Raw genomic sequence first — 24235 nt, 5'->3', positions numbered from 1 at the left:
GACTGTCCATTTTCTGTTGTATCGCAGCTTTCCTGAGCTGTCGAGTTTGTGTACCCTGTCAATACATGTACGATAAGTTGCGTCGGGATCTATGAATGAATTCTGTACAAGTCAAAATCCTCCTGACAGAAGTAGTTTGCAGCGATAACAAGCTGTTTTAGGGTTGAAGTGATAACTTGTGTGGGCTGACATCATGGAAACTCCAAATCCTCCTCCACAACAGCCTGTAGGCTGTGTAGCGATAGCCATTGGGGGTTAGCAGCGGTGAATACAGAACAACAGTAAAATATAGCAGAACGAGATGATCTATGTTCGCGAAATGCGCGCTGCTTGGTCAACCACGCGACGCGCCCATCCACCAATATCTACTCAGGTCCTCCTCCCGTCTAAATCTTCCTTCTTCCCCAAGCGTCCCAGAGGGGGCTGTATTTCTCGAACCATCGGTAAGTCTTGAGTTTCATTGAGAAAAATTGGCCGTGGAAGAATACATCCATCGTTTACAGAGACCATGAAGCTCTTCTGTACTCCATTTGATCAAGGAATACTGACAAAATGGCGTTCCTTAGATGATGAATACAGGCCCAGATGCCTCCGGTACACTCGAAATCTCCTATGAATCGATCTATACTTGTATGTGTGGAATTCCACAGATAGTCGCAGATGATACAATGGCCCCTGTCAGACACACATGGCTCTGGTAGAACATTTTTGGGTTGGATTAATAGCCCGGTAAGCCCTGACTTATTACAAGTTTCACTGGACACAGGTATGGAACATCGATGTTTGTTGCCTGTATACTAACTGGATCGATGTTACTAGCTTATAATTTACGAGCCACGATGAACCTAGTTCATCGAACTTCTGCGTGGGGTTACCGATGATAGCCACAAACGATACAATGACTCGTTCTGAGAGGTCATTACCTGCCCCAGCAACACAATTCCGGAAGGATGGAAAGCGGCCGAGAACAAGTGTATAGGGGTTGGCTTAGGGCTGGACGGCACGTGATGCTGCCCAGCAAAACACCGGCCGCTCGCAAAGTCGCGCAGATCGAACTTTCCATGGATAGAATTGATACCTTAACTGCACCTTCCCCTGTTTGAACATGTGACTAATCTCCGACATCGCTTTGGCCGCCACTTCAACATCATGGATCCATGGAATCGGTCGGTCACGTGCAGGAAAAATGGCCGATGCTGACGACATATATCTGAATACATGGATTGATTGAAGTTTTCATGCATTTGCAAACCATCCACAGAATGCAGCATGCCTCTAACCGGTGTTGCTTATTGAAGCAGGCGACATACGCTCAACATGGCCCAATGTTCCGCACCCGTCGAGGGGATCGTAGGTTCATACACTGGCAATAGCTTCGCTCTCCAGGGCTTCATTGTCAGCCTGTTAAGCGTTGCCCTCTACAGTGCGCTGGAATTGATTATCCTCGTATTTTCAATATTCCGTATCTACCGCGGGCTTTACTTCTGGAGTCTTCTCATCACAGCCCTCCTTGGCGTGATTCCCGACGCCCTGGGCTTGCTTCTGAAATATTTCGAGCTCGCGCCCATATGGGTCCCGGTTACACTATCAACTGCGGGATGGTGTATTATGGTGACTGGGCAGTCACTGGTTCTCTACTCCCGGCTACATCTTGTACAACAAAACAAAAGAATCCTTCAATTCGTCTTGGGTATGATCATCTTTGACGCAATAGTTTTCCAAATCCCTCAGATAATTGCCTCATATGGTGTTGTATATGCCTGTGACCTTGCATTTGGTCGATTTTTCAATATATGGGAGAAGGTTCAACTCACCGTCTTTTTTGTCCAGGAGATTATCATCTCCAGTATATTTATTGTGCAGACTGTCAGACTGTTACGCAGTTACCCAACCAGGAGCAAGCGGAAGACAAACATCATGTATCAGCTTTTGGCGATCAATTCTGCCATCATCTTGATGGATATATCTCTGATTGTGTTGGAATTTCTGGGCTTGTTCATCATCCAAACTGTGCTGAAAACCTTCTTTTATACCGTCAAGTTGAAGTTGGAGATTGCAGTCTTGTCGAGGCTGGTCTCATTTGTACAATATGACTTCCAGCAGGATTCGTCTGGATTTGGCCGGTCGAAATGAATTCATATAACATGATATAACATGAACTTCAGTCCTCACCAATTTAAATACATGTAGTAACATTGCGGGTGACATTAGATAGTTCGGATGTTTGTCTAGTTTGTTAGTTATGGGCGCTAGCCATAATTGGACTAGCGTGAGGGAGCTCCCACTTCGCCTGGAAATTTGATGGAATGCGGGCGAACAGCGTTGAAGTCGGAACTCCTGGATTGTCATTTATCTTCGTGGATTATTTTCTGATATCTGGAAGGAATTTACCAGATTACTCCACCCTTAGTTCCAGCTCAAATTCCGACAAATCACCGCCAAGATGCAGGCTCCGGTGGTGGTGATGAGTTCGATACCCCCCATTGCTTTGATCCCCTTTACGTGCTAACATGTCATCCAGACACCAATGCCGGCGATCGTCAGGTCGGCCGTAGGGCGCAGTTGTCTAACATCACTGCGGCCAAGACGTACGCTATCCCCCCGATTCCCCTTTCTCCTTCCTGGACGATGCTAATTCGGTAAACACCAGTGTTGCGGATATCATCCGGTCATGTCTCGGACCCAAGGCGATGTTGAAGATGCTGCTCGACCCTATGGGCGGTATCGTCCTGACCAACGATGGTCATGCTATCCTGCGAGAGATCGAAGTGTCGCACCCCGCGGCCAAGAGCATGATCGAGCTCAGCCGTACCCAGGACGAGGAAGTTGGAGATGGCACCACAACGGTTATCATCCTTGGTATGACTACATCGGCGATATTGTGTTGGACAGTGACTGATCTTTAGTAGCCGGTGAAATGCTGGCCCAGGCCCTCCCCCAGCTCGAGCGTAACATCCACCCCGTCGTTATTATCCAGGCTTTCAAGCGTGCCCTCGCCGATGCCCTCCAGATCGTTGAGGAGGTTTCGACACCCGTCGACATCACCGACGACAAGGCCATGTACTCCCTCATCCAGTCCTCTATCGGAACCAAGTTCGTGTCTCGGTGGTCGGATCTCATGTGCAGCCTCGCCCTAGCTGCTGTGCGCACAGTCTCTTTCGACGTCGGTGGTGGAAAGCAAGAGGTCGACATCAAGCGTTACGCCCGTATTGAGAAGATCCCCGGCGGTCAAATCGAGGATTCCGAGGTTATCGACGGTGTGATGGTCAACAAGGATATCACGCATCCCAAGATGCGTCGGAGAATCGAGAACCCCCGTATTCTCCTGCTCGACTGCCCTCTGGAATACAAGAAGGGCGAGTCCCAAACCAACATTGAGATCTCCAAGGAGGATGACTGGAACCGCATGCTTCAGATTGAGGAGGAGCAGGTTAAGCACATGTGCGAGGCCATCCTTGCTTTCAAGCCCGACGTCGTTATCACCGAGAAGGGTGTCTCCGGTAAGGAAGCGAACACTTGAAGAGACGCATGATGGTTTTCTAACATTCGCGGTTTACTAGATCTTGCACAGCACTTCCTGATGAAGGCCAACATCACAGCCCTCCGCCGTGTGCGAAAGACCGACAACAACCGTATTGCCCGTGCAAGTGGCGCCACCATCGTCAACCGAGTCGACGACATCCAGGAGTCCGATATTGGTACCGGCTGCGGTCTGTTCGAGATTGAGAAGATTGGTGACGAGTACTTCACATTCATGCGCCAGTGCAAGTCCCCGAAGGCCTGCACAATTCTGCTGCGCGGTCCTTCCAAGGATATCTTGAACGAGATTGAGCGTAACCTGCAGGACGCCATGTCCGTTGCCCGCAACGTTATCTTCCACCCCCGTCTGTCCCCCGGCGGTGGTGCCGTCGAAATGGCCGTGTCTGTGAAGCTCGGCCAGCTCGCCCGCTCCATTGAGGGTGTCCAGCAGTGGCCTTACAAGGCTGTTGCCGATGCCATGGAGGTTATTCCCCGTACATTGGCGCAAAACGCTGGCGCCAGCCCTATCCGTGTGCTTACCCGTCTGCGTGCCAAGCACGTCGAGGGCCACACCTCTTGGGGTCTGGACGGCGACTCTGGCAACCTGGTCGATATGAAGGAATACGGTGTTTGGGAGCCCGAGGCTGTCAAGCTCCAGAGTATCAAGACCGCTGTCGAGGTAAGTCATGCGTATTTTCTATTTCTACAACATTGCTACAGTTCACTAACGTTATACACTAGTCTGCTTGTCTTCTCCTCCGTGTCGACGATATCTGCAGCGGAAAGTCTGCCCAGCAGATGGCTGGCGGCGGCGGTGGCGGCGAGGAATAATTGATAGACGAAAAAGAAAAATGATCCTTGGACTCGAGGTCCGTACATAATGCTACACGATTTGCCTCTGAGGTTTCTTCCTTCTGTGTGAATATCCTAGAAAACAAATTCCACATGGGTATCTTCGTATCATACACGGCCCGCATCTATCAGATATCCCAATCTAGTCATCATCATGAATAATAACACCGGGGACTTCCTGCGACACAGCACCCTCTGCGCCCTTCACCCCATCAGCACTGGTATCCATATCCGGAGCGGCTAACCCGGTCACAGTGGGAGCAGCATCCTTCTGTGCACCACCCTTCTTCCCTTTAACATTCTTCCTCTTTTCTCTTCTCCGCCGATTCTTCTCCGTCTTCTCATCATCCTTGCGCTTAGCTTCCTCCCGCTCCTTCTCCCAGGTCTCATTATCCTTCTCCTTATCAACCTCCGACTGCATCAGTCGCAGCCGCTCATACTCTCGCCGCCGACTGGCCTTGTACACGTGGAACTCGCCGGATCCCGCACCCGCCGACGAACCCTGTACATTGGCGACGATCTCCGGTGGCGGCGGTAGCGAGCCTGATGTGCGCGATGTTGAGAAATTGGGTAGTTGCAGGTCTTTGCTTGGGTCTTTGAAGAGCGTTTCGATTTGGTTTGCGTGCTCTGCATGCGGCGTTACGGCGCGTCGCTTTGTTGGTCGCTTGCTGCGCGGGTCGGCGCTTGTTGGGATTGATTCTGGTCCTGGCTCGGACATTGTGACGGTTGTGGTTCTGGTTGGGTATGCGACCGGGGTTGATTTGCGCGAAGTGAGAGGTTTTGCGGGATTCTCTCTTTTTTGGATGTGGTGGCCGGGGATGGGCTTTTTTTGGTGCAGCCCAAGTACTATCCCCTATTTCCTTGTTGTATCTTTGTGGGATTGTCTAAATGTCAGACTCGAGCGAGATGAGCCAGTTGGATAACAATCTTAATTGAGAGTGTAGACTTGCGACCTTCAACTTCGGGAACCGCTAACCGAAAGCGGCTAGCGCTATATACTGGGTTGATCGCCTGTTCTTTGTGAAATGTTCATCCTGTCACTATAGACTTGCCCGCGCGGGAATTGTCTCTGAATCTGAATAACCGAATGAACAACCAGTGGATTCCTTACTTATGTCCTAATATAGCCCTGCCTGTTACTAATTGCAACTTGTTAGCATCATCTTAAACAGGTATGAGCATAGCTCGGTTCATCTAGTGAATATTCAAGACCTGCGGCTTTCTAATTAACCAATGCGTCAGCGAATCAGTAGGTTTCTATCCAAGTCATGGTTCTAGAAGACCTTCTCGCTCCTAACTCTGTCGCCTCCTTGCGCTATTGGGTACTGAGTTGACAACGATTTAGGAACGAATCATGGCCGAAGCGTTGATTGGGGACGTAGTAGTTAGTATAATAACGAGGCGTGGCGGGAAAAGCAGCGAATCGTGGGTCAGGATGACCTTACTCCCAAATTATGGAACTATTTTCCACATGAGATACATCTAGTCCACAGCATAGCTGACGAGTACCTCAGTGATCTTCATGCCATTGAATTGCTACATGGATATATAGTCTGCATTTATTTGGGGCGATTTCGAAGTCTTGTAGTTAAGTTTGTTGTTGAATAGAGAATTGAATTGAACGGACGACTTGGTGATCTTTCTCCTCGGCCGATTCTCTACTGTATCGGTTCCGTTTCCGGGTTGATTCTTCGGTTTTGACAGGTTGGCTCATCTGTACTCTCATCCTGCCGGTTAAGTGTTTCCAAACGTTGGATTGTAGGCGCAATTGGGCCCTAAGTAGACATCTCTGGGTCCGAGTATTTCGAGAGGGATTCAAGATTGAATCGGATAGTTCTGAGCTGTCACAGTATATCATCTCTGCTTCGTCTTGGGGGGTGTTTGAAGCTGATTCGGGGTGGCGCCGTTTAGTATTCCTTGCTAGGCACTTCGGAGTCACTACGCCTTCACCTTCTGATCAAATTCATTGTAAGGTCAGTTCACCTTAAAGATGGTTGATATAAACACTTTTTTATAGACAGTTCTATACAGCTTTTGAGCATGAATTTGGACGCGAAGCATGGTTGTAGACAGTGCATTGATAAAAGAAGCCTATTGTCAAAGGGTGAATATTGAGACAGACCAGAAGATAAAAAAGCATTACTTTGCTTGCCGCATTCTTCTTTTTATTTTCTCCAAATTGCATCACTAAAAAGTCACTTCCATGCATAATTGGCGTGGTTGATACCTCTCGCTGACTTAGCCGCAAGTGGGTGTGGTTGTGCCGCAGTTTACATTCCGCGGTGTCGCACCGCCTGACTTCATCATCTGTTTTTTTAGGCAGAACAGTCAAAACAATTGCTTTGAGAAATTGAAAAAAAAGAGCCAAAGTTCGATTTCGATCTCCGGTCGACTTTGACCTCGTTCTTGTGAAGTGCCCTGTGATACAGCACATGAGTGCCAGGATAAGGTACGATAAGTCGGACCATCTCACCATCGTCCACTTTCTTTCTTCACCCACCAGCGTCACCTCCGATTGCTACAATGCCTACCTATCGCTTCGGTGAGTTACTCCTCGCGCTTAATGTTTATTTTCATTGTGCGGATTTCCATTGTGCGAAACACGTTTTCGCGTCCCCTGGGCTGTTTGGGTGTCAGCAACATGCGTGAAACGGGTATGAAACTTCGCATCCTTGAGTCCTGCTCAAGAGAACAAGATGCTATGAAGTCATCCTGCTCATTGTGTTCTCTCTTTGCTCATTGGTCAACGCGTCTTGTTCGCTTCAAGAACTGTTTCTAGAGCCGCTTATGACATCACAGCTAACATTATGATGAGAGCTCGCCCGCAGTGGCAGGGCTAGCTGCCAGACTAAGGAATGCAAGGACAGCGGAGACAAGATTCCCAAGAATGAATTCCGTGTTGGCACCTGGACCGATACAGAGAAAATTCAAAGCTGGATGTGGCGTCACTGGTGAGTTCTGCCTGTTCCGTCCTCTTATACCTCGCTCGATCTATGGGATCGCGCAAGACTTATTGAATTGAACAAAAGATTAACATGATTCAGGGGCTGCCTGACTCCGAGAATGATTTCCAACATGCAGGAGTCCCTCAAGATTGACGGCTCCGATGGATACAACTTTGAACAGCTTGATGGCTTTGAGGACCTGAGCGAGGAGCTTCAGGATAAAATCCGCAATGCCGTCGAGACTGGCCACATTCCTGATGAGGACTGGAAGGGCGTAAGGAAACCAATCGATACCAATCGCATCCCCACAATGGACCATCACTGACAATACGACATCCAGGATGTTGAGCTCAACCGCCCTGGCAAGTCTGGCTTCCGTGTCCGTGGCAAGAAGGCCGAGGCCAAGGTTCGTCTATGAAACTTCTTTTCATACATTGCCACAATATACTGACAATTACAGAACAAGGGCCCCGATTCCGGAGAGGAGTCTCCCGTCAAGAAGCGCGGCCACGCTGATTCCGACGGAGAGGAGAAGCCCGCCAAGAAGAAAGGTGGTCCCAAGGCTAAGGCCGCCGACGCTCCATCTGCTACTCCTGCCGCTGGACGCAAGAAGCCTGGCCCAAAGCCCAAGAACACCGATGATGATGATCAATCCGAGGCCGAGGAGAAGCCGAAGCGTGGCCACAAGCTTAAGACCACCGAAGACGCCGAGGATAAGGACTCTGTTGCTGCAGCCGAGCCAAAGAAGCGTCCTCCTCGTCGCAAGGCCGCTCCTAAGGAATTCCCTCAGCCAGATGACGAGGAGCCCAAGCGTAGCCGTCGCAACAGGGCCCCAGAGAACAAAGCCTCCAAGAACAATGGAGCTGCTGAGGACAACGACAGGCCCAAGCGTGGCCGCGCTAAGAAGGCCCAGAGCAACGAAGCTGCCGATGAAACCGAGAAGCCAAAGCGTGGACGTCCTTCCAAGAAGACCCAGAACGGTAATGGAACAGCTAATAAGACGGAGCAAATTGACACCGCTGAGCCCGCCGCCGAATCCGCCGCTGACGACAGCAACTAAGTTCTCTCACGTTTCCATTTCAATGCCCTGCTTTTTTCACTGGTAGGATCCACTCCTTTCGGAGCTTTCCAATTTGCAACGGCTCGTTCTCATGAGATCTTTCGTCTATCTTAATTTGTGCTTCTATCTCCGCATGGTTTCCACCTGGCAATTTCCTCTGCTTTTCCTCTAATTCCGTCTTTTTTATCCTCGTTGAAGCGTCGTGATACTCCCTTTATGGCGGTGGTTTGTGCGCGGTGTTTTGTGCAGAGGAATCCATGGTGATATGGATATCTAGGATATTTCCCTGTGAATTAGCCTACGAGATATCTAATGAAACACTTGATAAAAAAATCCCCTTTGTGTTAATCCTGCAGCCTCTAACTACACTGTATTCTAAGATCTTGGCGTTCGATATTGGTGCAGGTCAAGTTATCTTGAATTACATTTCAAAAGGAGTATGGCATTCGAAGAAGGGGCTGACAAGAGCATTGGAAAGACTATTAAGTTACAAGAAGCAATTGGCAAATCAATCCACGGTACAGCAACGTTCAATACTCTAATGGTATACCAGTCCGCTATCCGCATGGGATCTACGGCAGTCAAGACTTGCGTCGTTATGCAAGTTGATATTTGGATGGGGCAGCCTTTATAGTCGACAAAGGTGATTTGCATGAACATAATGCGAGTAAGGCGGCTATCATAAGCTTTAATGGGCATGGTAAACACACATTTTCTGTCTCAATAACGCCGAAATCTGCCATAAACACAGCTAAATTGAGTATTGTGCTTGAATCAATAAACCAAAAAGGGTATTGGGACTAGCGGGAAGTGATAGCAACCCTTCTACGTGAAGCTTCACTACTTCGTGGTGAAGACGGGTCGGAAAGCGACAACGAAAAGTTGAAGCAATGCATTGAACTTGTTCAGCAATGATCAACTCAGCGATAACGAATGTCAATGTCGTAAATTAGATACACGCAGTGGTTAAATAATAGCATTGAGGCAAGAAAAAGTCAAGGAAATCAGCGAGAAAGGAGTCACGAAAGGGGGAAAAAGACATGGAAAACGACGCTTAAGATCTGAAATCGAGTCCTTGCCCACACTCATTAGTAACAGATCCAATCCCAAAACAGACCATGATCACAACTTTGCAACCCCACGGCTCCGGATTAGGGCCTGCGGATCAGAATACAGTCTCGGATTCTCGGAGATCAGTCCAGATCGCAGCATGATCACTGCATCTAGGAGTCCAGAGTTTGCGCGCATTACCGACCAGAATATATCGGAGCAGTCGTAGTTGAACAAGTCATAAGTCTCAGCAAAGAAGTGTAACATCCAATGCTGAAGGACATCATGAGTGTTCTCGTCATAGTGATCGTCGGGAAAAATGAGACTGGTGATCTTGAGTAAGGGCTTGAGATGAAACAAAGCTGGATACGAATTCCACGCAACCTGGAGCTTGAAAGTGATCAGGTCTATTAGATCAGCCAGTTCGAAGCACCGAGCCTGTTGGTACAGAGTTCCTAGGCTGAGAATCGTTGCCTCGAGGTCATTGGTGTCGCTGATTCCTTCCAGGTGATACGTCCGGCCAATACAGGATTGGTCACCGATCTGGTGTGGAATTGCTGACATTGGCGCAAATGACGGGGGTTTATGCAGCTGAATGAGCCTTGGGGAGAATTCTCCCTCGGTCAAGAACGATTGGATCTTGTCAAACTCGATCTGATGCTGAACCGTGACGATGCCCCGAAATGCGTTCAAAAGCAAGGTGGATTCATCAGTGTTGAGGAATATTTGTTGAAATGCCTTGCGTACTGACATGTCGAAAGTTTTGTCACGCTTTGCCGTGTCATCACTCGCGCTTGAATAAAATAGTAAGTAAAGAGGTTCTGGATCGCCACACCGAGTTCTCAAAAAAACCTATGTATATCCTCCTCTTTGGTTGAAACCCCACCGATCCCGAGAGGCGGCTTCGAATCGAAGGTTGGAAAGTTGCCACGGGTCATCCATTGAGCTTGCTGGAATGGATGAGAGCCTGAGGATCGAGGTGCAAGACCGGCGGTGAGATTGACAACAGAGCTTCCTTGGCCTGGTGTGCAGGGCCTGTCGTTGAAGGCAAAAGATTCATGGTCATCGTAGAAAAAGCCCAAAGCATTCGAAAACCTAGCAGGTCTGGTGTTGTCAGACGCAGAAACCTCATTAGCGCCTTGGGCCTCGGATAAAGTGGGCGCATCTGCTTTATCAGGTCCCACGTTGTGAGAGGGTGATGTGGCTGGCTTGTCAGGAAGATAGTCATCTGCGGATTCATTGGACTCATCCTCGCCCTCATCCTCGCCCTCATCCTGCTCTTCCGCATGTCCATCAGCATCGGCGTCATCATCATCGAGGTAGTGTTCAGAGCCACTCGGGAGCACAATGCGCATTTCACGGCCTCGCTTTCCCTTGCTTCCCGCCTCTTGTTGAGCCATATCAAGCCACCAGTCTAGGGTAGGCGCAAACGCGATTATTCGCATGAGGTCGTCCCAGACCTTTGCTTCCAGCTCTCGCTTGGCACGCTTGAAGACATTCGGAGTTTTGTCATTTAAGACAAAGATGTCTTGAAGTCCGGAGTAGCGACTATAAGCATTGTTAACGCTCATATAGTTGAATGAAAAAAGGGCAACTTGAAGGGTCTTTTTTGGGCCGCAAAAAAGAGGGTCGAACTCACTACATATTGATACCGGGAAGGTAAAGAGGGTACATGCGATCCTTTAGGTGTGTTGTCCAAGGGCCATCTGTAGGCTGCGCAGTGGTGGGGCGCCGGTTCAAGTGACGAGAAGGACCGAATGTTTGAGGAATCACGACCCCAACCCAGAGGTCGGTTCTGTACTTACGCATTGAATTCTTGAAGCGAGTGATTACAATCTCGCCCGGCTGGAGCTGCCGGGGTTCGGGTAGGTGTTTAAGACCTTGGCTCAGGACTGGGAATTTTGCCATTTTGAGGGCCAGCGATCTAGTAATATAAGTTAGAAGTTAGCCCAGGCATTTCAATTCGGAGACCAAGGATAGTGCCCCTGTCCTTGAAATTATATCAGACCAGTGAGCAGTGGAAAAAAGAGATAGCTGAATCTCCTGGGTTTGATAAGGGTGCAAAAAGAGATCTCGAATATGGCCCGTAAGTTAGGTATTCAAGGGTGTCACCAAGAACTTTTCAAATATGGCCCTAAAAGAAGACCAAAGATTGGGGCTGAACAACACGGCGGTGTTGATCGTTGTTTTGGGATATTGGAGATTCAAACCTACCATAGGATATGACCCGAAGAAAGTAGACCAGAAGGTGAAGGGCAAGAATTCTGTTAGAAAAGGGTTAGATAGAAGCACATTAGGAAGGGATAACATTGGCTACAAAAGGGGCATATAAATGATAGAGAAGGACAAAGTGTTGGAAATTGAAGTGACGGCGAGAAATAAGTGAGCGTACGCGAGAGGAAAAGCGAGAATACTGAGGCCTGTTAGAAGCTTCTCTTGTTTCATCTTAGACGCAGCGAATTTCGATCTTGAAGAAACCCGCAACGTACTAGCTGCATCAGAATGGAAGAAAAGTGCGAAAGTGCAGATAGTAAGTGAAGCAATCAAGGCGAGACAAGTAAGGGAGAATACGAGCAATGCACACCAGAGAATAACGGAGGATAGCAAATAGATGGTAATGCGTGTAAGAGCTATGTGCAATACTCACAGTTTCGAGTATGACAACTCCAAAATCAAGCTTTGAGCGGGAAGTAATGGAAGTTCTCGTTTCTTCACGATCAGACAACGAAGGAGACGGTCTAAATCGCCGCCTTTCAATGATGGATGGATGTTTTCTTGGTCAGCGGATAAGCAGCAATGATAGTTGAAGAATGGAGACGAAGGAAGCGGGACGAGAAGATGCAAGTTGGAAGAAGCTGAAAGCAGGAAGAAGCAAGAGGAAGGGGATTAAATATGCTGAAGACGTGTAGCGAGTCTTCGCTTTCGCGAACGGTATACTTCGGTAGGAAGATGGCCGAGATGACCGTGAGCTTTCGTATTTGAAGCCTTTTCGAGGAAGCTTGATCACAGCATCACGAAAAAGAGCTTTGAGGGAAATTCGTATGGGCATCGTTGGTCTTCTGCAAATTGCCTTTTACCTTGTCTCGGTCTTGCCGATTGCAAGTATCGGAGCCAAACTGGAACAATAACTTCCATGTGGCCAGGGCTGCGTTGGTACGAATTTATCAGCTTGTTTTGCCCTTGGAGGCTGGAATCGGAATTTGAGAAACAGAAACTAGTGAAGGGAATCCAGGTAGCTGACAGTAAATGGCAACAAGGTGCGTTGATATCATGTCACTGAGCACAGCTTGACCTAAATCCATTGAATCAACAACATGGACGGTTGAAAAAGGGCGACACGAAAATGCCAAAGAGAAAATGGTGTTTGATGGTCTATGGCTGGGTTAGCATTACAATTCTACGTGGAGCATGTGTGAGGTGGCCGTATTTCTCGATTTCTGTTTCTCAATCACCATATCGACGTGTGCTCCAAGACTTGATAATGCAGTGGGGATGATGCCGCTGCCTCAGGGATTGAATACATGAAAATAAATGCAACAACACATCAACGCAACAGAACAAGCAGAGATTGTCAATGATGGGGCCAAAACATGGCCAAAGTCAAGGAGTGTGGAGTGGTCCAACGCAGGTTACCGTACGCCAGGGATCCAATTAAAAATGAATAGGGCTGGTTCTTCAAACCAAAGGGCGGCCAACCTCGAAAGAAGTGAAGGTCAATCTGCTGTCAAAGCAAGAACGCAGACCAGGAGTTCAGATTCGTTGCCAATGTGCCAATTTGGTTCATAAAAAAACGTACGCCTCCCTTGTTCAATTTCAATTTCAAATTCCAAGTGGCGCGATCTGATACAAAGGAAATGTGACTACCGCCTAGAAGAATCTCGGCGATCGCTTGGTGCTAATAGGTGGGAGTGTAAGCACTCATGGCTCAGTGTTGGACGAGAAGTCAGTAGTAAAGGAAGGGTTCTAGAACGAGAGAGAAGGTGGATCGTACCGCAATTCCGAGAGGTCGTCCATGTGGTTGCACATCGCCACAAACAAATCGAAAAATAACTTGCCGCCTTTCTCCATCTCCATCTGCAAAGTTCCGCTGCTCTTGAAGGTCTTGCGGGTGCGGATGATGAGAGCCAGATAATGAGCGCGCAGTCGGGAATCAGTCTCCGGGGTGTTATCATATGCATATCGAGCAGATCGCAATACCACATCGGCTGGGATTCCACTCTGGAGGCCCTGCTTTCGGAGAGCAATGCGCTTGAGCTCTTCCAGGCCGTATTTCTCGGCGGTGCAGTACACCACGGTATCACGGAGGACAATATCTCCCACTCCAGGGTGGAAGAAGGTTGCCTCGCTCGACCCGCGGCCACCAGTTTCGTTGACATCCTGGGCGTTCTCGAGGGACCAAGAGTGGCGACGCTTACCGTGGAGCAAGCGGGGGAAATAGTCGCCCTTGTACAGGAACTCGAGAATGCATGACAGGATTTCAGGTTCTCTATTTTGATAATAAGTATTTGTAAACAAAATCATGGTGGGATCGATTCTCACTCATCGGGCAAAGTCAGTTCCTTAGCACCATCTTTCAGAAACTGCTCCTTGAGGGCGGCACTGAAAAATGGCGACATGGATAGAATATCCTCATGGGCGGCAAAGAGACGCTGATCCCCGCCCACAATCATCGTAACGATGGGGCTGGTCAGCGGACTACCAATGTCAACAATCCGCATTCTTATTGTTATTGGGCGCGAAGCCTGAACCGTATAACTACTAACCTTCCCATCGAGAGACTGTCCATCTTTTGATGCGCCTTCTCCTTCGCCTGCTCTTCGTGTCTCTTCTTAGCAACCTTGGCGTTCTTTCCCGCCCGGTTCTTAGTTGCGAAAGGGCGCTTGAACATAACGGCAAAAAGGAAACCTAGTGCCGAAAGATCATGAAGCAGAATCTCCAAGAGCGACTGCAAGAACCTATAATAATCAGAAAGAATGATATTAGTTGGTCGAATAAAGGAGTGAGTGACGCTGCTTATCATGCACACGTAGCATGTGAGTCTCGGAAGCTCTCCACAGAAAAGGTCCCTCCGAAACTTAGTTAAAAGACGAGGGATACACAGTTCTGGGATAACTTTGCAATCGAGAATTCTAACGATATTCTCTTTGCGGATAGTTACCGACTCTGGCAGGCGTGGGAGGGAGAAGAGGAAGGGAGAACGAAGAGGGGGTTTAAATGCGGGGGTCAGGTGATATCAAATGTGACTAGACTCGAAGTCACCTGTCTTGTGAGGCTCAGATAGATGTGTGGCTGCAACTTGCACATGTCGGCGCTAAATGCTCACGTCACATTGGTTCCTCGGAGGCCAATAGTGATAAGCAAATCACGGGAAATCCATGTATATTTAAATGCTGACAGATAGGTGGGGGATTGCAATAACAATGAGCATTGACTAGTAACTGAAAGGGCAATACATTTCGTGATGCTAGTCATGTTGAATGGCCAGCAGCAAGTGGAAACCAGCTAACCAAAACACAGTCTGATTTTCCATCGCCAGCGAGGGGAAAGTAACAGGCTTGGCTAACTGCCGATATAACCACAATTCAAATATCATTTTCGTCCGGGGCTCGAAAAGCCTTCCATAGTAGACATTTAGGAACTCACAGGAGGGAGCCACAGCCAGCAGCACCCAGGGTAATACCGAAGCTCTGGAAGTGACCAGGAGTGACACCGTACATGCCATTTCCAGCAGAGCAAGAAAGGTCGCGCTGCCCAGAGCACTTGAGAGTGGTGGCCTGGAATCCAGAGCTGTAGATTTCCTGTGAAGATTGAGCGGTGATAAGTGACTGCGTGCATACTCAGAAAAGCATTGAAATAAAATGAGATTACTTACGGTTCCGTAGTGTTTGAAGATGTAAGGAATGTTGACATACATGTTCTAAATGTATCGTTAGTAGATGTCTGAAGCATCACAATTCGAACAACTTACAGGAACACCGTCACCGATGTTGTTTCCACGGTAGAGGGTACCCTTAGCTTGCGAGCCTGCAAAGTTGGCCCAGGCCTCGTTACCAATGGGAAAAGCAGCCATAGCATAGCTGGTGAGTTGCTTCTCGGGGAAGTTCTGGGCCAGCGCGACGTGAGAAATGTACGTCAGAGAGCCACCGAGAGAGTGTCCAGTCGCCTCCAAGGTGTAGTCTGGGTACTTTGCGATAAGGGTCTTTACTTCGGAAATTATTCCGTCGTGGACAGCACTCCAAGGGCGGTTGATGCCGCTCATGATCTTCACCCCCGAGGGGAAGTTAACACCAGAGAGAGATGGCGTGACGAGGGTGGTGCTGATGTCGTTCATAATGTCAGTCACTACAGGGGTCAGCAATGAAAATTCTGTGTCATACGGAATCAGGATGAGTCTCACAAGTGGTAGAGCCCCTCATGACGACAGCTATGGTCTTCTTCTCTGACGAGTACCCAACAAATCCCTAGTCAAGTCAGCCTCGTTCTGGTTGGAAATGAGACAGTATTACTTGCCTGGGTGTCGGTCAAGGCATCATGGATTGACTTTGTGACAGTGATATCAAAAGCTTTGCCGGCGCAGCCAGTGTACGCAGCAGAGGAAAGCTGGGCTGCGCGACGAAGGGGTGCCCAAAAGGATGTGTCTTCAATTGAGGTGAGTGAACTCTGTATGAATAAAAATATGCAATTAGGTTACTATACCTAAGCTTGCTCTTTCTTCCAGCAGAGGCGCGGCGAAAACCTGGGAGATCAGGGCAATCCCAGCCAGAGCAGTTCGGGCATCGAAGAACATTTTGAATGGAAAGAAGATAGATAGAAAGAATTGGTATAAAATACTGGTTCAAAAGAGGAATTGAATGGGCCAGCCGAATGTTGTCTGCTGGAGAGGGAATATTTCACCTGGCCATCGTCCTCTTTAAATACTTCTGGTACACTTTCGATGGCTCATTCTGATCATCTGTGCGCCCCATCCATCCCGAACTCCATACCCGATATCTGACCACGAGGCTTGGATCCAAGGGATTTTCTGAAACAGGAAGTGGGTGTGTCAGGCTAAAGCAGACTGATGCATGGTAAATATGCACACCTACCTTCGGGGAAATTTCCATTCTAGCACTTGAGCCCTTGGCCGGGTGGAGACGGAAGGAGTGAAAAATAAGGACCCTGGAACACATAATTGGAAGCAATCGTGCTCAATCATATTCGCAAAAGAAGTCACATTTGAGTGAAAATGGTAACGAATCAAGGCTCTAATAGATACTATGTTTGACGTGCGACGTATACAAAATAGAAACTGAAGGATGATCGGTTGACCAAACGTGGCTACCAACTTTCAAGGCTTCGGACGACCTATCCTAATCCGGGTTGAAAGTTGAGCCTAAATCACCGGTTCGTGCAGACTAACGGTGTGGGGTTGATGGATCTGCCTCAAAAACCAGTCATCGGTCTCGAAACAGCCTCGGTCGGTTGTCCACATATCGAAGCTTGGACAGGTGATCAACTGGGGCGTTGAAAATTCCTAGACTCCACAGTTGCCAACATTCCGTCTGGAATGTTGGATCGATTGATACTGGATTTCAGGCATCCGAAGTTCAGCCGACTCATTTTTGGGAGATCAATGGCACTTTTTGTTCTGTCTTCTAATCAATTTACACTCCATTCGCAGATTGTCTTGTCGTATTCCTGGCTTCAATTTTGGTATTAATCTAATTAACAAGTTGGTAGATCACGTTGGATGAATTTAATTCATGATCGTGTCACGCTAGATCTGGGAGACCCTGAAACGAAGAATGGGGCTTACAACCGACTCGACATAGATGAAAACTCACTGTGACTCTAAGAGGGAAGAGCCTTTCCGGAAAGATCTGTTCTGCATATATCTAATGAGAGTGTGAGGTTCTTGATGAACACCAATCGGTAGTTGAGGGTTCGGCAGTTGGGGACCGAGGCTCTCATCTGGAGGGGCTTTGCAGCCACGAAATGGAACTAGATAGATTGCAATCTGCAGGCATGTTTATTAAAAATACGGGTCTTGCATAGAGCCCAGTGACGACAAGTCACCTGGACCTGGGAAAGGCGGAATGAAATTATCTCTAAGCGTTGCATATTTCATATTCCATTTTTTGATAACAGAAACAATGTGAAAACTACCGAACAATTCATTAACTATATATTCAAGGAACAACAGTTATAGCCAAGACAGTCTTTCTGTGTGGATGTCCCATTCTCCATCCCGACCACTCAGCAAAGGAAGTAGGGGAGAATAGAGACTACAGCAAGCAAGTGTTGCCAATTTGCGGGGTTTGGTGGCTGATTACACATTGTGCCTGTGAGGTGCAGATGATCTCTTGACCGTGCCTCCGTGTCAATGTGGTTCTAGTCCCTGCATATCTATCGACCATCCGCAATGCTAGAACTAGGCGGGGTGCAGAGGTGGGTATGTTGTTTTCCTCATTGTGTCCTATAGACCGAGGCTGTTGCAGGATTAGACAACGCTATGCGTGGCTACCGTCAGTTGAAGATACTTCAGCGTGTCCGGAGGTGGCGCTCGTCTTCATTCCATTCCATTGAAGATGCGGGGAAGACTAAACCACAATAGCTGAGCAATGCGTCTTGGGAATGCAGATCTTTGACCAGCCTTTTTGATACTTTGTCCAGATGCTTGTTCCGGTCTCAGAAGAGTTATGAAGGGACTTGCACACACATTGACTGCAGGAACACCCATCTTTGTTTGAACACAGCATGTCCATCGCACCGAATTTATAATGTTATCCACGATTCAAGCGCAACTGATACTACTTATCCCATTAACATACTTAATATTCTACACTGATGTTTAGATTATAGTCTTGGCATATTGCTCTACCACTCCTTCTCATCTCGCATGTACCTCTTGCCAAGACAGAGATTCGGGCATTGGCCCTCTTCGCTTTCCGCACACTTAATTATCTTAGTCGGTTACGTTAATTACTATATACCTCCGTGATATTTTCGGTGCGCGTTGGGCTCCGGTTCTACGCGACCTCGCTAGCATTGCTCGCCCCATCAGTCGGTATTTACCTCCTCTGAATCTTCGTTGCCGATAACCTCCGCTTGACAAAGCCACCGCTAATCTTAAATCTTACTTTGGAACCCGAGCCTCGGCTGGCCATTATATAGGAGGCACTGGGAATATCGTCGCCCCGGGATACAGACTCCTAAAATACTGCACGATCTCGACAGTAGTGCGTTAGCGAGAAAAATATTGATCTAATGGAAGATTACGGGCTTACAGTGCGTCATATCATGTGGGGATTGGATATCAAATCTCGCACCCTCGATGGACGCTTAGGATACAGCTATTCCTCACATCGTTGAAGGTAGCTAGGTCTATCTAACTGAAAGATTCCCCTGGGTCAAGCACCTTAGACAAGAGTCTTCTTAGATGGGCTAAGAGGATGCGCACTTGCTCTGAATGAGATAGGGGTGACTCTCGGTGTTGAACACCCACTCATCCAAACTGAGAACACCCGTCTCGGTGAATGAAAGATACAGGTACTTGAGCACTTCGGCGAAATAGAAGCTAAGAGAACGTGGGATAGGTAAGCGAGTATCCAAAGCAAAGAAACCCGAAAGAAACTATGAAGTAGTTTCGCTGTTGGGAAAAGACTCACCTCGAAACCAGATTGACCAATTCCCCACCTCCAGGAGCATTCACATCGGAGATCTCAGTATACGGTACAGCGGCAGAGCGATGGGTGTCCAGCGCCTGGAAGATCTCCCAGTTATATTCTTGCCAACGGGTATCACCCGTAATGCGGTATGCATACCATATGCTCTCAAGCGGTTCCGGGTATGAGCGATAAGATGGATCTTCGATGAAATAGCCATACTTGGTTGCCTCGGCGCGGTAAGTTGCGTTGTTATTGTACGCTGGATCATAGGCCTTGTTGCTGGAGTTGTACCAGGCGATCGCTGAAGATGAATAAGTCAGATTTCATGGGAAGATAAAATGAGTGAGAGAAGCAATATCTTACTTGACGGTCCTAATCCTGTGATAGTCGAGTTATACAGCCAGTGGCAGCTATCGGTTACTTTCAATCCCAAATCGGTAAAGTCAGGTCGATCAAGATACTTTCCGCCTAGGAGCAGATTTCCACCTGCGAAGCATGCCTGTGGGGACTTTGTTAGCATAGTACAATTTGGAAATATTGCGCAGTATATGAACTAACATAGTCATCCATTGTCCACATCATACTGCCATTGGCATCAAGTTGAGATAAGAATGTTAGCTCTGGCTTGTGGTATGGGCTCAACGCAATGTTCTCAATGCTGGACTCTGATGCAGTCACCCAGAAGTCTCGCAGCTTTGCTGAATATTCATCTTGGGGATTGTAAATGTAGGTTTTGATGAGGTACTACCGAAGCGTTATTTCATGAAAGGCAACTCAAGGTAATGTGGGATATTGTTTCTTACCTCGATAAAGCTGTCGACACCGGCCTGCCAGCCTGCATCAAAAGTGATGAATTTACCGGTTTCCATGTCCAGCTCAGTACTTACCAGACCGGGGAACATCGGTGCGGGATTGGGCTTGATCAAATAGTCTTCTGCCTTTTTAGCCTATGTAATTATTAACATGTTAGCAGGGTCTCAAGCCCCAACTTCCCTGATAGTGTTGGAGAGAGAACCATACATGTTGTCGGAAGGATTCATCGCCAGTGAGATCCGAGAGACGGTAATATTCCAAGATTAGAGTCCCAGCCTGAGCAGTGTTTGTACTGTTGTACTTTGTTCCATTGATGGTTGATGTGCTTGGAAGAATCTGGCCGGTTGAAAAATTCTTCTGTGCTGCTGGGAGACCGGTGATTGTGTCAAACACTGGGCTGATAGCCGTCGCAAGGGTCTTAGCCTGGGATAAGAGTATCTCAACTAGGTCTTTGTCGTATGAATTAGGGAATTGGCCGCTCTTGATCAAATCATAGGCACTCAAAAGTCTACCAAATGGGTGTCAGCTTTGTTATCCGGGGGATGTATCTATAATAGACCTACCCTCCCAAATAGCGAATATTCACGTCAAAGAAGTTGACCAAGTACGAAGACTTACTGTTCACAGTTAGCTAAGTTATTCAAGAACCGGGATCCAAGATTCTAGTGACCCATAACGCACGTGAAATCAACCGAAGCAATGTGCTGCAGCTGTTGCTCGACAATATCTGTCAAGCCCATGACAATAGCGGTATCGATGCCATCGACAACAGACGCACCCCAGCCAAACAAGTCATTTGTGTAGTTATGGCTCAGGGGCATGAGGTCATCATTGGGAAAGGCATATTTCATATACTCATTCCACTCACGTACATAAGCCTTTTTCACAGCTTCGGCGCGCGGATCATTCTTGTTGGTACCCGACGGAAAGTTGTACTGGATCCTGTTACAAGCTTGGTGTGGAGTAGATGCTGGCGTTGCTCCACCTTGGCTGATCAAGCTGAGGCCTAGTAAAGCCTGGGAGAGACGAATCATCATGTTGTTCAATGTTGGCCCCTTCTGGTCTTCGACTAATGAATAAGCGCGAGAAACTTGAGTCAAACACTACAATTCTACAGGCGGACATAAAAAATCTATATAAGTCATAAGTCTTCCCCTGCCGATCATGGAGCTAACGAATGTTACATCTATGAGGGGTTACATGGACCTGGATTCATTAACTGAAGAGAAGGATTGCTAAAGAAGAACTCAATGTAATTGGAATATTGGGTCAAACTATTTAATAACATGATCCCGGGCCTCTCTGATTCGAAAGAAAACACTTATTGATCTAATATTATGACCTGGAGTAGGCCAGGCCGTTTCAGGGGTAAAGTACGGGGTAAGAATACCGAAGGATTTCGAGTATAAGAGACCTATACAAGAGACCGACTCACATTGCTAGACATTGATCATCAACAGCGCATTGTCGTGTGCTCGTAACTCTCTTTGTTGGTTGCCATTTGACTCAAGCTTTTCATGCGGAACCACCCGCCTTCTTCGGTCATGTAAAAGCCGATTTAGCCATGCGGGGAAATAGCGGAAGTCGGACATTGAACACAGATCCTGGAAGCACGATGATCGTAACTTCAATTCAATGTTACCCAAGGGTCAGTGCGAGTTTGACCATCGACTGGTGAATGGCATCCAACTTTGTTCATGCAAAAAGTCCCACAAATTGTACATTGTATATATTGGACTGCAATCGAACAGTCGCTTGACGTATAGCTTTCTAGCTGCAATGATATGTATGGGTCCACCATGAGCTTGACACTCAATAAATGTAAACATGTTTATTTAGATTTCTTCGAATGGGACTTACGGGTGGATCCTTAACGGCCTTAGCACTACATCCCTTCCGCCAAAGTTGCCCTAATTGCGTGATATTCTCTTTGCATGTATTACATCTTGAAGGAACGGGAGAATTGACACCGAGATATCCTAAGTGTAATGCCCGTTGCTAGCTAGGTGGAGAATAGACAGGTCCAACGTGAGTTTCAAGGGCATGCCCAATATTTGTAACCATAAAAGTTTCGGAGACGTACTTCGGCTGTGGCATAGAATTTGGAGCCACTTGGCTTCGCATTGTTTCTCTAGATACCTTTGTCATTTGTGCATCCTTGGTTTCCTGTGGAGTCCAATAAATAATCAGCCAAAGAATGACAAACTGCGGAATATATAATAAGTTGCTAGATAAAAGTCTTTCTTGAGGTTAGAACACAGACATGATTAGATATTCAGCGATCTATGCTAGATAGAACTTAAGCTTGAGGTTAAAATACAGACATGGTTCAGCATCCGGATCCTTGGAACTATTCAAGCTTTGACTCAGATGTGGCGGTGCGATGATGCAGTGGCGCAGTAGTGGGACTTGCGGGGACCAGAGCCACCGGTGATATCATCACGAGGAGAGCTCACATGAGAAAACAAAACAATGCTGACTTGACTTTTCATGCCTCTAACTCTTCGACTATTTTCTCCAAATATCTGGGCTAGGCCCTGGCGAAGTTGATCTATCACCAAAAGACATAGCGCGCGCGTCCCCTTGCCTGCAGCACGCGCCCGCTTCTTTTCGGCCTACCGCAAAGCCCAGAAATTAAAACCTTCATTGCTGCCCATGCCACCTGGGTAATCTCACCAACGCCATGGAGTATTTCAATCAGATCAAGAACCGCCGTCGTTCCTCGCAGATGACCAGTGCGCCCAAGCCTGTCCTCTCGCCCGAAGATGAAGCCTATCTGCGTGGATTAACCGCCGAAGAGGAAACTCTGCCGATTCCAACGGAGCCCAAGGAGCAAACTCCGACCGGAGCCCCTGATGGGGTTTCACCGCAAGCAGCGACAAGTGAGGATGCTGTGAATGTCCCTTTACCAACGTCACCCGTAGAAGAGTTTGGAAAGGAGCTTGGGGAGGAGGAAAGGCGTGAGCGGAAGGGGTCTCAACCAGCTTTGATGAGATCGGATACACCGAAGACTGAAACCACCAAAGCACCCCAGAAGAAAAAGCGATGGAGCGCTATGTTCTGGAAGAAGAACACGGAGAAGAAGGTCAGTTCGTCATCTGGAATTATTGTGCCCAGTGTGGCATAAGCTAACATCTAGCCTCCCATATACAGGACAAAGATGTCAACGAGTCAGCCAAGGCACAAATAGAAACCTCAACTCCTCCCGCGACCTCGGATACCTCGAATAACGGACAAAGCGCAGAGAAGGACAAGGAAGCAGAAGACATGACGGACATTCTCGAGCGGTTGAACCTAGCCGCAGACAACAACCGCGTGTTCTCCATCAGCGACGAGACACAGGAGCTTTTACGCAAATTCAAGCTTATTTTCAAGGACTTGATCAATGGAGTGCCGACTGCCTACCATGACTTGGAGATGCTCTTGACCAACGGGAATCGTCAACTACAAGATACCTATACAAAGCTACCTGGACCCATGCAAAAGCTTATCGAAAAGCTTCCTGAACGTTGGACCGAGACTCTGGCCCCGGAGATGCTGGCTGTTGCCGCTGAACGAGCTGGGAAGAGCGGTGTCAGCATGGAGAACGTGGGCAAGGCAGCTGCCGCTGCAGAGAAGATGGGCATCAACGTGCCAAGTCTGAAGGAGCTTGTGTCGAAGCCTGCTGCCCTTGTTGGTATGCTGCGATCGATCATGGCATTTTTGCGAGCTCGATTCCCTGCCGTGATGGGTATGAATGTGCTCTGGTCACTGGCGTTGTTCAGTAAGTATAGTTTTCTGCTAAACCACCAAACACAGATGCTAACTCTCTTACCTCTTAGTTCTACTGTTCGTTCTATGGTACTGCCATAAGCGCGGACGGGAAGTTCGTCTCGAGAACGAGCGTCTCGTGACCGAAGAAGAAATTAACAAGCTCAATGAAGACGCCTCCGCAGAAAGAATCCGTGCCACTGAGACATTGACAACCACAGCACCCCAGGGTGCCTCTTCCGAAGAGATACGTGAAGGTGTGAGAAGGGTAGAGGAGGCCAGGGCTACTCCCTCTGCTACCCCCACTGAACCCGAGAATGAAAGTGAAGAAGCTGTCCGACCAGTGCCTGTTCCCAACCGGTCGAAATCCCGGCTATCCATCTTTGGCCGATCAAAGACAGAGCCCATGCCTAACAATGTCACTCCGTATCCTGGGACTTGATCTGTATCATGTGGAGTCGTTTTGTAGAGGGCGTCCCGTGGTTGATTCCCGGATGAGGCCGTGACTCTGGGTGGACAAACCAGGATTTACTGCCAAATGGAAACCTACATAGACACCTGTTCTGGGTAGATGTAGGGATGATGATTTATGGATGTTG

At 48.0% G+C, this 24235-nt stretch overlaps 9 protein-coding genes across 9 annotated transcripts; 4 read left to right on the top strand and 5 right to left on the bottom strand.

Annotated features, from left to right (window-relative positions):
* Positions 1-1317: 1317 nt before the first annotated feature.
* On the top strand, positions 1318-2133 carry N7446_007838 (uncharacterized protein; the record flags this gene model as incomplete). Its single annotated transcript, XM_058516583.1, has 1 exon — positions 1318-2133. The coding sequence occupies one exon, from the start codon at positions 1318-1320 to the stop codon at positions 2131-2133; it is 816 nt and encodes a 271-aa protein (XP_058370229.1).
* A 310-nt stretch (positions 2134-2443) lies between these two features.
* Positions 2444-4350, top strand: N7446_007837 (chaperonin-containing T-complex subunit CCT3; the record flags this gene model as incomplete). Its single annotated transcript, XM_058516582.1, has 6 exons — positions 2444-2468; positions 2522-2588; positions 2651-2859; positions 2910-3500; positions 3561-4198; positions 4261-4350. 6 exons carry the CDS (start codon positions 2444-2446, stop codon positions 4348-4350), a joined length of 1620 nt encoding a protein of 539 aa, XP_058370228.1.
* A 163-nt stretch (positions 4351-4513) lies between these two features.
* On the bottom strand, positions 4514-5089 carry N7446_007836 (uncharacterized protein; the record flags this gene model as incomplete). Its single annotated transcript, XM_058516581.1, has 1 exon — positions 4514-5089. The coding sequence occupies one exon, from the start codon at positions 5087-5089 to the stop codon at positions 4514-4516; it is 576 nt and encodes a 191-aa protein (XP_058370227.1).
* A 1805-nt stretch (positions 5090-6894) lies between these two features.
* On the top strand, positions 6895-8376 carry N7446_007835 (PARP-type zinc finger-containing protein; the record flags this gene model as incomplete). Its single annotated transcript, XM_058516580.1, has 5 exons — positions 6895-6913; positions 7187-7322; positions 7416-7590; positions 7657-7722; positions 7777-8376. 5 exons carry the CDS (start codon positions 6895-6897, stop codon positions 8374-8376), a joined length of 996 nt encoding a protein of 331 aa, XP_058370226.1.
* Positions 8377-9498: 1122 nt separating this feature from the next.
* On the bottom strand, positions 9499-11334 carry N7446_007834 (uncharacterized protein; the record flags this gene model as incomplete). Its single annotated transcript, XM_058516579.1, has 3 exons — positions 9499-10219; positions 10279-10974; positions 11066-11334. The coding sequence occupies 3 exons, from the start codon at positions 11332-11334 to the stop codon at positions 9499-9501; spliced, it is 1686 nt and encodes a 561-aa protein (XP_058370225.1).
* A 1508-nt stretch (positions 11335-12842) lies between these two features.
* Positions 12843-14607, bottom strand: N7446_007833 (BTB/POZ domain-containing protein). Its single transcript, XM_058516578.1, has 3 exons — positions 14190-14607; positions 13966-14121; positions 12843-13912 (listed from the first exon to the last, which is right to left on the bottom strand). The coding sequence occupies exons 1-3, from the start codon at positions 14444-14446 to the stop codon at positions 13390-13392; spliced, it is 936 nt and encodes a 311-aa protein (XP_058370224.1). The 5' UTR covers positions 14447-14607; the 3' UTR covers positions 12843-13389.
* Positions 14608-15065: 458 nt separating this feature from the next.
* On the bottom strand, positions 15066-16213 carry N7446_007832 (putative alkaline lipase; the record flags this gene model as incomplete). The annotated part of the gene is made up of 6 exons (XM_058516577.1): positions 15066-15224; positions 15299-15343; positions 15395-15768; positions 15824-15887; positions 15976-16064; positions 16123-16213. The coding sequence occupies 6 exons, from the start codon at positions 16211-16213 to the stop codon at positions 15066-15068; spliced, it is 822 nt and encodes a 273-aa protein (XP_058370223.1).
* Positions 16214-18849: 2636 nt separating this feature from the next.
* N7446_007831 (glycoside hydrolase family 47 protein) lies at positions 18850-20923 on the bottom strand (the record flags this gene model as incomplete). The annotated part of the gene is made up of 8 exons (XM_058516576.1): positions 18850-18982; positions 19074-19374; positions 19437-19572; positions 19632-19817; positions 19877-20020; positions 20094-20394; positions 20450-20503; positions 20568-20923. 8 exons carry the CDS (start codon positions 20921-20923, stop codon positions 18850-18852), a joined length of 1611 nt encoding a protein of 536 aa, XP_058370222.1.
* A 1646-nt stretch (positions 20924-22569) lies between these two features.
* Positions 22570-24078, top strand: N7446_007830 (uncharacterized protein; the record flags this gene model as incomplete). Its single annotated transcript, XM_058516575.1, has 3 exons — positions 22570-22971; positions 23040-23649; positions 23708-24078. The coding sequence occupies 3 exons, from the start codon at positions 22570-22572 to the stop codon at positions 24076-24078; spliced, it is 1383 nt and encodes a 460-aa protein (XP_058370221.1).
* Between the last annotated feature and the right edge of the window lie 157 nt (positions 24079-24235).

This window comes from Penicillium canescens (assembly GCF_028828765.1).
Source record: "Penicillium canescens strain IBT 15451 chromosome Unknown utg000005l_segment0_segment0, whole genome shotgun sequence".
Taxonomy (NCBI): domain Eukaryota; kingdom Fungi; phylum Ascomycota; class Eurotiomycetes; order Eurotiales; family Aspergillaceae; genus Penicillium; species Penicillium canescens.
The sequence above is the reverse complement of the archived record's forward strand: the minus strand, read 5'-3'. Positions and strand labels throughout refer to the sequence as shown.